This window comes from Oryzias latipes, chromosome 17 (genome assembly GCF_053564925.1).
Source record: "Oryzias latipes strain Hd-rR chromosome 17, Olatipes_Hd-rR_3.1".
Taxonomy (NCBI): domain Eukaryota; kingdom Metazoa; phylum Chordata; class Actinopteri; order Beloniformes; family Adrianichthyidae; genus Oryzias; species Oryzias latipes.
In genome coordinates, this window is record NC_136253.1 from 30235458 (window position 1) to 30247666 (window position 12209).

The following is a 12209-nucleotide window of genomic DNA, read 5'->3' on the forward strand; positions in this document are numbered from 1 at the left end:
TTTTCATAATTTTAAATACATTTAGGGGTTAAGAAATCATCAATACAAGTGTCTTGAAGCATTGGAAATAGCTCCTCAGCTAAAAGAAATGCTGCCTTCTTATTAATAACTATAATAAAACTGTTTGAAATATGTGTCTTAGTTCCTTTCATATGTAATGGCCTTTCACTCTGCTGTTCTTATTTGCCATCCCTCCAAAGACTTCTGCCCCCCTACTGCCACCCCACATACAATGTTCTAGCTCCGCCACTGGAGCACACAGAACCAACATGATGTTATGACACAAATACAACATACTATCTTAAATAAATTGCTGGGTTTTTGTAGCACTTGTTATTCTTGTTAAATCTGTTTTTGTTTGATTTAGATTTCGTCAAGGGTTGTTTTGTAGATGTAGTCTTGTACCTTAATACGCTTCTTGTCTTCATTCAAAACGATTTCTGTTATTCAGTTTTTAGTCAAACAATGTATATAGTATATGGGAAATTGTTTTATTTTACAGCAAAAAGTGACAGACATATAAAGAGGAGATTGAAGTGGTGCCCACTGTGTATCTTTAAGGAATTTGTTGCCTTGTTACTTACAATAGTAAAGGCGCACAAAGGTGCATTGCTGTCTTTTTTAACCAAATCTAAAAGTCTCAACCAATATTTTCCTGCTTGTGTGTCACTTTTGATGAATCATCTGCAGAGACAGACAGATGCTAATGTCCCATTCGGAAAGGCAGAGGAATCTTTTCCACAGTCCCCCGGAGTGTTGGAAGCTCCCTAAATAGACCTAGCGCAGGGGTGTGTAGAATGGGACCGCACAGGGTGATGGGTAATGGAGTCATTAATAACACAGACCTCCCTCAAGATGCTTCGATGTTCGTTAGTGAGTCATAAGGGAGTTAAGAAAAATAGAATGCAATCTGATACAATGAAAAAAGCAGCGTAAGCTTTTGATGATGATTGTCTTTATGCTGTCATAGCTCTTCTCTGATGGGTTAATTGTGTTTTGCCTCTCACACGCAGAATCCCTTCAGATGGAGAGACGTCAACGCCAGTTCCTTATACAGTTTTTAATATTTCCATCACATGTGCAACACAAAAAAAGACGAGGTCTGCCAAATACAGAGCTCCATATTTGTACAATACATTTTAATAACATCGGAGACAACAGTCTTTTTGCAGCAGGAGATGGTGATTTCCTGTAAACTGGGTAAGAACAATTGTCAATCAAAATGTCAAAACATTAAAGTTTCATACAAAAGTGCATCTCAGGTTCAATGAATTCCAAGAATTTACATAACAAAATGAATTAAAGTTTTGTTATGAGGGTCTTCCAGCTTTTGTAAAGGACAATAAGATGCTGCAAAAAAGAAAAAAGAAAAAAAAAAAGATACGAGTGTGGGCACTCTCCAGGAGAGCCAAAGACTGGGCTTTGTAAGTTTATCTCCCAAGAGGGACGCAAATTCTTCACGACCCTGAAATTCAACTGTTGCAGATTTAAAATACATAGTGACATAAAGCATTAAAAAAACACAAATTCCAGTAATCTCCGAGCTCCACACAGTAAACATTAATAACAGAAATGTACAGGTTGAATCAGTGGGCTTGAGATTTCCCCACGCTCTCAGAGCCACATGGGAGCTTCACGCCTGTGTTCACGAGCCAACCAGAGGAACTAACCTTTTCAAATCTGTGTCACTGCATTTGCATATATCAGCATCCCTTCCCTCTGTCCTGTTTTTCTCTTCTGCGTTGTTTTTTTCTTTTTTCATGTCCACCGCCTCTTGCATGAACTCCAGCGCACGCAGTGCAGGTCCATCGCTCACTGGTTCCCTGGCAGTCGTACTGCTGTTTGACAGACTCACAGACAAGATTTTTTTTATCTATCCTGGTGAATCAGAGTTCCTCCATCCCATAATGAGTGACCGTGTCTGGATACAGAGTAACTTTTAGCGCAGTGGGAGTGCCACTGATGAAAAGAGTCCTTCTGGGAACGATTGTCAGTTCCTGCAGTTTGCTTCGCTCTCAGTGACACCCTGTTCCTCCTTTTCGCAACTGCTTAAGATCCATCACGTTTGACTGACGTCATTTTTTTTCCTTTAATGTTTTCAAACAAACATTTTTAGCTGTACATTGGCAAATACTGTATAAGATTGCAATAGAGCTGAGGTTAAGCAACACATGAAGAGGTCTATGTACAAACAAGTTGGTCTTTTCTTTATTTTTATCATAATGGTTTTAAAGAACACAGTTTTCTTTTATGTCCATTCCCTTGTTCCTTTTATGTTCTTTTTTCCTTCCTGTGGCATGGTTTCTTGGTGTGACTGAGTTGAAACTTCAGTGCAAGACAGTCAGGGGGGAAACTGCCCTGATGGTAATTGGTGGTCAGTCATTGTTCTCGGCATCATGTGATCCTTCTGCTCCGCCACGGCGCTGAACTCTGCCATGTTAGCTGCTGTGCTGAGTCAACGTGTGGTTCTGCATGAACACAAGAAGGCACAGTGGAAACATGATCATTACATGTATCAGGTAAAGCTTTTTTCCCAGTCTTTCGTTTCATGGTATGCTGGTGAGATTCCTTTAAAAAAAAGTCACATTTTCACTTCTTTGAATTTATTTAAAGCTTCACAATTTGAAAAAAATGTATTTTGGTCTTGTCTAAATGTAAGCATAATTGGTTTTGGTTACTGCAGACCCAATTTACTTGACAAGTGAAAAATTGGTAAATGAATCAATAGTAAGCTAGCTTTGGGATTTAGCATCTTTAGGTTCTGGTCCAAGGTCTTAACTGTCCTTACGAAGGGATATGGGTTGTCTGCAGGCAAAAAACTGTCTAACTGGGATGCACAAAATATTAAAGTCGTAAACTGCTTGGTGAGCCCATCTAGAGCAAAAATGGTTATACACATTTTATTTTACTGCGAGTGACAGGTTTTAGCAAACACTCATATAACACACAAAGGAAGTAGGTGTCATATAGAATTTTCATTTTTAAACCCCTCCAAACCCTTCGCATGGTGGTCAATAAGTGGAGTTTATCTGACAAGTGTGTGCTCCCTGTGCTCAACCTGATTGTTACAATTTAAAACATTAGGCAATCAGAGTGTAGTTTGTGGCGGCATCCTACAGCCGTTTTTTGGGCACCTAGGTCTCACCTGCAGCACCCTGGCGTGCAGAACCCAGTACCACTACAGTGCGGCGTAAGGGCACCGTATGACAGCATCATCCGTATGTCACAAGTGCTTGTAACTTACATTAACTTTATAAAAATATAATGATACACTTTCCACATGCACAACAATTGTACGTTCAATTTTCATGACGTCCTTTAAGATGACCATATGAGTCTCAAGGGAACAGCAAAACACACTTGTGCTCCTCTCAAGATTCAGCCATACCTTTCTACAACCTTCCATGGACCCGGACAACCCAAAAACATGCAGCCCCTATACAGGTCAACCCCCCTGTACTGATGCACGCAACTGAGGTATAACACAAAGACACAAAACCACTGACAGACTACCAACTATTCCTCCCAAAGCCTGCCGACCGATCAGAGCCTGTATCCATGGCAACAAATCCATAACAAGGCATGGACACACCTTGCAGAACACCATCTTTGAAGACCTGTTTATGCAGAACCTAAATTTTACAAACGTCCAGTGTAGACAATAAAAAATGAGAAATACCTCAGGAGCAGGTGAGGGAAGAGATGATTTTATCCTCCACACTTTTATAAGTATGTCATGATGCACAATTCACTATGACAGGATATAAAATTGACAATATCAACCCGCTATGCTTGCCTCAAATCAACGCAGGCACACACACAGACTAGAGAGTAGTAGTGGTGGGGCAGCTGTGCCAGGTTTTTTAAAGGGAGTGTGGACCAGGGGGTGTGTAACTGGTGTCCCTGGTGGGTCGAATCCAGGTCATCTTTTGAAGTGACTGCTAATCCCTTTAATGCAAACTACATGCCCCACTTGCTGCGCTCCGTTTAAAACACGGCCTTGGACTCTGTACACTGGCACGGACTAGACACACCTGTCACCGAGTCATCAGCACGCATGCATGCACAAACACACGTGCCCCGGCGCAAGCTTGCCTGTTGTCCCACACACAGCCACACAATTCAGTGTGTGAAATTAAATTCATCGTGTGCAAGTGGCTGTTAAGTCTAGCTGAGCCAAAGAGGGGTTCTGAATCATTACTGCAACCTGAGTCAGAAGGTATACTAAAGCAGTCACCTTCAGTCGTGTTGGTGCAGAATCCCTTGGGCAGTGCTGAGACGCCTATTAGCCCCTCTTGCAGTCATCCCTTCCCTCTTTACCCTTTCAGTTGCCTTCATACAAAGCATTTAAACACCATGACAGCTTTCCCTTCAGTTTGGGCGATTACTCCCCGACAGGTGGGGTAATAAGCTGTTTGACGGGGAGCAGGATTGTGACCCCTGCACGGGTTAGCGTAGCTCACCTGGGCCTCACTCTCCCTTTAAAAAAAAAGAAAGTGGCTGTGGACAGCTTCCCTCTTCCCCCTCTTGCTGAAATAAAGCTCCTTTAAGTGAGTCTGGGAGGAGACTCCCCACGGGATGCTCTTTTTCCTCACCTCACCTCCTCCTCCTCCTCCTTCCCCCCCAACTCCAACCCCCAGTGAAGACATCCTTGGTGTTGCCGAGGAGGGACAGGAGCACTGCAACCTTATTAATGAATGCGGCCCATTACCCGTCAGCCTGGCTCCTTGGCGACTCCCAGAAGCCCCTGCAGTACGTGACTTCAAATGGCAGGATATTGACACGGGGAGAGCAAAGCGGCGAAAACTGTGTATGCCTGTGTGTGTGTGTGTGTGTGTGTGTATTAGTCTGTGGAAAAGAGAGAAACACAGAGAAAAAAATTGTGCTCAACTGAGTGTGCATGTCTTTGTGTGAGCCGCCAATGTGTGTGTGTGTGCGCGTTTGTCTGGACCCCAAAGGAATGTAGCTCCTTGGATATAATGTAGGGCTCGTAACAGCTATTAGAGGGGAAAATAACCCCTCTAGGGAATAGTTCCCCCTCTGAATGTCCCAGCTCTGTCTGACACACACTGGATTCTACCTTTTCCTTAAACATGCCAGGAGTTTTCTCACTGAGGGCTTTCTCAAGGACAGTGTAAAATGACTTCAGTGGCTGTGGCAGCCACACAGACTTAAGGGAAATAGACAAAAAAGAAGGGGGAAGAATGTTGAAAGAAAAGGAAACGGATTCCTTTATCTTTGTGGATACTGAACTCTGCAGAGTAGCTATAGACTCTTTAAATGTGGAGTAAAGGGGGATAAGAAAGCGGCAAGGGAGGAAATTAACTATCCGAGGTTTTTCAGGTAAGCAAGTGTTGGATGAGTAAAGTACTGGCGTAGACAAATTTGATAATAAAGGCACAGAAATGTCCACAGCCTCGACACGGAGGATGCCACTAATGGTGTCACAGTAAAATCACTGCAATTTAGGATTAGATGCCCTCCATTAAGCCTTTTAGCTCTCATCCTAATTTTATTCCCTGTGAAACTCTGCCTTTCCCCATGTCATCCATTTCCCTCCCTTCCATCCAACCCTTAATCTCCTCCTCGATCCTTTCAACCACCTGCTGGCCACACAGACCTGCTGCAGGGCCCGGTTACCAGCAGTGCTCAGGTAAACCATGGCGCTCAATTCTCCACTAAATTAAATTTCGCACTGATCGATAACTCACACCCACTTCCCTGTTATGAAGACCGGCTGAACAAGCTCAGAGAAAACCTCTCCTCCTCTCCTCTTTCTCGCCGGCTATGTGCCACCGTTAAACCCCTACTTTCATCTGATTACATCACCTCACCGCAACGCCTTCGGGGGTATTGGAAGGGAAGAGAGAACACCCGGCAGGGGTCTTGTGTACCCATGCAAACAGGTGCAACATGTCTTTGGAGTTCACCACTTTTGCTGAGAGGGGGAGGAAAAATGGGGAATAGCAAAAAAGTGGGAGTGAGCGAATTGGCTGTGGATTTGATTCATAAACTAATCATTCTTTATGTAGCTCCCTGTTGCTCTGGCCTCCACCGATAGCACCCAGTCTCCAGTGAGGTAACGCAGGGGCATGTCTTACATCAGCTCTGCGGATGGGGGCCAGTGGACTTGCAGGCACAGCCTCTCTTTCATCAGATCTTGCTACGTTAAGAAAAAATCCTCAGATTGTTCAACATCACAGGCAGAAGATGTAAAGCTTAATGGTTACACTAACAAAGTTTGATTAGCATAATGGTAGTACCTGCTGAGCACATGCTAAGTGGATGGGGGTTATTTTCAACCTGGTGTTATCGAGCATATAGACTCTACTTACAGAGCTGGGTGAGCAATAAGGACTTTTTTTAAGTCATGGCCTTCCTTATCAATCTTTCCCCAACAAATAAAGCCGTGTGCGCTTTACAGAAGTGAAGGGTTCACCAGTGACACAGCCCTCGAGAGCTAAATTATTTATATTTTTGAAATTGCTGTAATTTGTTGACTTCACACTAGAGACTACATTTCATGTTAGATTTTTCAAGGAAAAGGAAAAAAAAAGATTCAAAGAAAATATTAAAGACCCACTCAGATTATAATGGTGTTTGTAACACGATCTTGACGCGTTTTTCTGATGATGGAGAATATTTATTAATACAATCGAGCTTAAAATTCCATTTCCAAGTACGTCTTTATCCAAATCATTGATAATTTGGAGCAGACAAACAAATTGGGGGGGGGGGGGGGGGGGGAGCACAAGCTCCACTCTGCAATTGGGAGGGGAATTGAGGACCGGGTTGCTCTGTACCAGCCGTTTTGCCCTCAACTCAGAGGCAAATTTCTAATGAACTACTGCCACTCCGCAGAAACTATGTCCTAAAAAAATGACACAGGTCTAAAACGGGTCTTTTCTAAGAAATAATCGCTTTACTATTTCTTTGATTACTTAATTTCAGCTTTTCTTATGGTAAAGGTGCAGATTCGTCCCAAAACAACCTAAGCAAGCAAATAAGCAAATATTGTCAGGCACAAATAAAAAACAAAAACTATAAATATTATCTGTTAGGACTCTTTTTGAAAGAATGGAGCATGTGGACTTTAAACATCTGTAGTTATCACCTTAACATTGATTAATAAATAACAGCATTTTTTATTTGTTGATATAATATTACAGCAAATGTATTTATTAATTTTTATGTGTTCGTCGAGTTAGTTGTTGTTTAACCCTTTAACACTGGAAATGTCGCAAGTGAAACCTGTAAACTCTCCGACATTGACGTGATCAACGTGACTCAGCTGATTCTGACATGGAATAAAGGCATCTTTTCTAAGTGACTTGTTTACTAAGCACTTTGCTACACAACAAAAACAGGCCCCTGATTGACAAATCAAAATGTCTCACCCCATTGGCAATATAATCTGCCAATGGGGTAGGAAAAATGGTCTTACCAAAAGCGTTTAATTTACAAAAACAAATTCTAGTCACTAAAACAAATTTTCTCAAACTAAGATCATTTTACTACTGAAAACCCTTTTTGGTAAAATTATTTTCCTTGCGAGACAAAATAATAGGACATTTTGTCTTGAAATAGGGTTTTCTTTTACTTTTTTAAGATTTAGTTTTTACAGTGTACGGTAGTGTTGCATACCAGCGCAAGGTATTTTCTCCACTTCAGAATCTGCTGAAATTACGTTAACATGCGAAAACGGTTGAAGAGTTGCAATAGTTGAAGGAATAAAGCTCCAGCATTAAAGGGTTAAAGCAACTCTAGAAAAGGACAGAAGTATTGCATTCAGCCTCAATCTTTAACGACGTGTTGAACCTGGTTTGGTATCGACTCCTTTTGTGCTTTCCTTACTGTTGACCATGTCCACTGAGGGAGTAATCTTTCTGCTCTGACCTCAGGCCAGGCTTACTACCGGCGAGTTTGGCCGATGAAGAACACAGCCAAATAAATAAATAAAACAGCAGTTGGCATTCTCCACAGTCATCACTTATCAGGGCGCATAGGAGGGTCGACCCCAAACACTGTTGTACCACAACCAGCCTGGTCTCCTTGGTAACAGACTGTCTTGTTTGAGGTAAAGTGCCCTGGGAGCCGTGGTCACTCTGTGACAGCAGTAGGCTTGGAGGCAGAAAACAACAGCTATGGATTCCATCCAGTTTCATATCTTAACACAGAATGCTGTAGAAAACTAAATCCATACCGTTTGGAATTCTTTGATTACATGCCTGACTGCCCCATGGAAATACTTCTGAAGTGTAACCAGAGACGATGGACCACCCTTTTTTTTGTGAGCTGGTACTTTGTACATCCAAATGATACTCATTACCCTGTCTAAGTAGACAAGTGAATGGTACTAAAAAACACACTATACAGAGTTCCTGCTGTTTGACAGAGGTAGCAAAACAACTGCACAACTGCTGTGTTATTATGGGGCCTCATTAAGTGAGGGGAGAGAGTGGGAGACGGGGAGGGAAGGAGGAAAGGCGATGGCGAGAGGGCCAGCAAGCAGAAATAAAAAAAATAAAAACACAAAAGAAAGATCTGAACTGTGTTTTGAGGTGATCGCAACCCGCAGATGCCTTCCCAGCCCAAATGAAGACTATGACTAAAGAACCCAATTAAGGGCTTTCTTAGGGGAGCCATCTTGGGAGGGGGATGGGTCTTCCTGGGACATGAGCCCTGGGCTACATCCTCTAATTAGCCAGAGCGAGGGGGGAGGATCTCTGCCTGTCACTGGGAGGGAGATGGGGTCCGTGGGGTTCTGCATGTCAGTCCCAGAAACAAAACACAATTACTTTCACATTTAACCACTTCAGTCGGGGACAGCCTTTGACTACCACAGACCCTACCCACCCCATCCCCATCGTAGCCGTGACGGGGTCAACATCAAAAAGAGTTCACTCCTGGCCGACATTTAGCTTTTAGCTGATCTGTATACGTTATTGTACTTCTCTTTACTCTACTCTTTTACAAGCTTTTTCAAAGTTGAGTTGATAATTTTTTGTCTTATTAAGAACTAGAAGCTAGAAATAGGGGAATTATTATAATAATAATAATTATTTACTATATTATATAAAAATAATGTATTTTCATCCTTTTTGAATGCTTGTATGGAATTCCTTGTTTTTACATTTTGACGTTTTGTTTTAAGATTACTTGTCCCACCGGGGCATGTGATGCATGCTTGGCATAAGGTGTTCAGACTGAACGAGCAGGGAGGGGTTTCCTCTTCTTTGTCTTTTTCTACTGTTTACTAGCGCATGTCCTCCAGTATGTAACTTCTTCTTCATGATCTATTTTTCAAACAGTTGGCACTTTGGTGAAGCGTCACTTTCAAATCCGTGTCCCTGATTAGTCAGAGTTCGATCCGGTTTTACTTTTAACGTGCGTTCAATAGCTGTGGAGCCAGAAAAGCATCTATATAATGTGCGTAGCAGCACTTGAATGCAAAAAATTTACTTGCTGCATGGATAGATAATTTTACTTAGTGATATTCTTAAAAAAATGAGTGATCTTTGCCTTTTTTAGGCTACCTCTCTTTGCTGTGGTCTGAATGACGCAAAATTGATCGAATTCATTATGTTTTCCTTAATCTCAGTGACAGAACTTTGGTGTGCTTTGGTAAATACAGAATTCTAGAGGGAATAAATGTTGTAGTGGTGTTCACTCTGGCCTCTGTTGCTGTTTGTTAACATCAGAGCCCACCAGGCGCCTACGAATAAAACCTCTACAGAGGGAAAAATTAAACCCGTGGTAAATTTCTAAGAAGCACTTTCAATGGTGTTTATCAAAGTTGCTGAAAAAGTCAACAAAGAAAAGTAAAAGAGACATTTCTGAGTAAGAGATCCGGTGACGGATTCCAGTGCGCTACACCAAGCATCTCCTCTTTGTTTGGATTTAACTTTCCCCAGTGGCGCAACAGAGGAAAAAGGAAAAAAGGAGAGCTCAAAGGCTTCTGGGAGTTTTTGTCATGTCTCCCTCCAGACAATGTGTTTGCATGCACATATCAGACCCTGGGAGAGTCTCAGACAAAGACAAACACATGGAGCACGCACACAGATGTATACCAGCAAACATATTCTCACAAGCACACATTTAGAAAGAAAAAAAATCTCCCTGGATCATTAGGTCTGTCATGCTGTCTAATTCTCATACACCTACAAAACTGGAACACAACTATTGTGATACATTTCTAGTCAACTAAAAGTGTTCATATCCCCCGTCCGCAGTGCAAAGCAGTGTGCACATAATTATAAAAAAAAAAACTTAAATATTAATGATGGTGCCTTACAAGCCACTATTATTTCCTTTTTCTAATTGTTGTTTTATATCGCGGTGCGACTTTCTTGAAATAGTGACAGGATTCAAAGCACCTGGGGTGATGAAGAAGAAAACAAGTTGTCATATAAAAGGAAATATAAATATATATATGCAACTTTCAAATGCGTGAGAAGCTGTCACACTTGGCAGATCAAGACATTCAGAGGAAATTTGGTGTTTGAATGCCACATGGGGACAAACGCGCGAAGCTTTGCTTTTGTATGACACATTTGGGACTTGGGGCAGTTCGGGCATTTTTGGGGGCATATTTTAAAATGCATAAAAAAAAAGAACAGGAAAACTTCCTGGGAATTAAGTCTCCTGCGTGGTATAAAAGAATGAAATGATTTCTAAGAGCCGTCATTGACAGATTCAGCAGTAGCGATCAAAAGCTCCAAAGCTATTTTTCCTTTACACCTTGTTATCTCTCAAAATATTCCTGTCTTCCCTCTTTTGCAGGTTGGACAGACATTGTGACAAACGTAGCTGTTTACACTGACCCGGTGACCGCAAAGCCTATAAATATGCTTAATTAAAACGGTAGAATTGGTCACAGCTAGGCAATAATGGCTATCACAAGGGGAGAGGAGAATCTCATTTGTGAGGAGAAGTAGAACATGATGCAGATGTGCGTTTGTCACTTTCAGCACTCATTAAGGCCAGAGGCTTCAGATTGTCTTTGAAGGAATCCTTTTAAAAAAGACACACCAATTAAGGTTCGTGTCCTGGGGGTGTCTGAGGAGAGGGAGAAGTCATACAGGCGACTGCCCCAGTCCTTTTTACTCCTGAGTTGATCACAGCACGGCTCAACACGTGAGTTATGATCTCATGTCACTTGCAAGGAATGATAATCAAATTTGAAAATGGGAGAGGGGGGAATTAAAATCTCATGCGGAAAATGCCATTATCACTGTTTTGCAATCTCATTGTCAATGTTTGGTCAAAAGGGAAGCAGGGCTGGAGGCGTGGAGCTGAATCAGTGTGTTTGTTCAAAAATAAATGTTGGGCTCTGGCTAAAACTGTGCCTCCATCAGTTAATGGAGGTGGCTAATTAGGCTCCAGGTTACAGAGCTACAGTATGTGAAGCTGGCACAATGGGACAAGAGGACAGTGGGGCTTGTTTGGGTGAAAATATAAAGTGAATCTGTGTGTGCTAGTTTCTCAAAGGGTGGGCAGTAATTGAGGGTCAGAGAGACTGCTCCACAGCAAGTCTAGTTGCCCTCCCGATCAGCCCCTCATGAAATATCTAGACAGGGCTCCATATTTTAATCGTGTGAGGAAAGGAGAGGATGTGAAGGAGTGGGATGGTAGAGGAGAATCCCAGGGAGAGATTCCGGGGGAATGGTGGTCTATGTATCTCACAGTTTGTTTTATTTTTTTTCTGGGGGAAAAAGTAGCATAAAGAAGAGAAGTGGAGGAAAAGGAGAAGCAGAGTGAGTGAGATTATTCTCCACTGGAATCTGGATTCTAGGGCACACAGGCCCAGGAGTCAGTCAAACCGGCCAGTCTGAGGGGGGTGCCCAGGCGGGGGGTCCTGTGAGGGCTGATTAGATGGATGCTCTCCCATCATCCATCTCGACAGGCTGGCGAAAATTGGCTAGCCCCTTGCAGGGTAGAGTTCACGGAGGGAGGCATTGCGGGTGGATGCGGAGTGGTGCACCGGATACCTGTCACAGCCTTTGGTCCGTTTCAGGATCTCAGCAGCAAATTAATAAAATATCTTTCCTGCTTCCCTTTACCTGCCGTGGCAGCTCTCCCTCTTGCCGCTCATTCTCCCAGCTTGCTCCGGCCCTTTGACCCCTCTGACTACTGTGAGAGATGAGGAGCCCGGGCAGCTGGCGAGTGAACCAGTGTCAGGGAGAAAATAAGGAGAAACTCCAAACTCA

General features: G+C 42.6%; 1 protein-coding gene across 9 annotated transcripts in view; it reads right to left on the reverse strand.

The window, feature by feature from the left end:
- Positions 1–1045: 1045 nt before the first annotated feature.
- Positions 1046–12209, reverse strand: part of znf521 (zinc finger protein 521) — a 97846-nt gene continuing 86682 nt past the window's right edge. For all 9 annotated transcript variants that reach the window (XM_078935406.1, XM_078935405.1, XM_078935403.1 and 6 more), the window contains one exon: positions 1046–2468. In XM_078935406.1, coding sequence (XP_078791532.1) covers positions 2439–2468 — 30 coding nt within the window. In that variant the 3' untranslated portion in view covers positions 1046–2438. The remainder of the gene's footprint in view (positions 2469–12209) is intronic.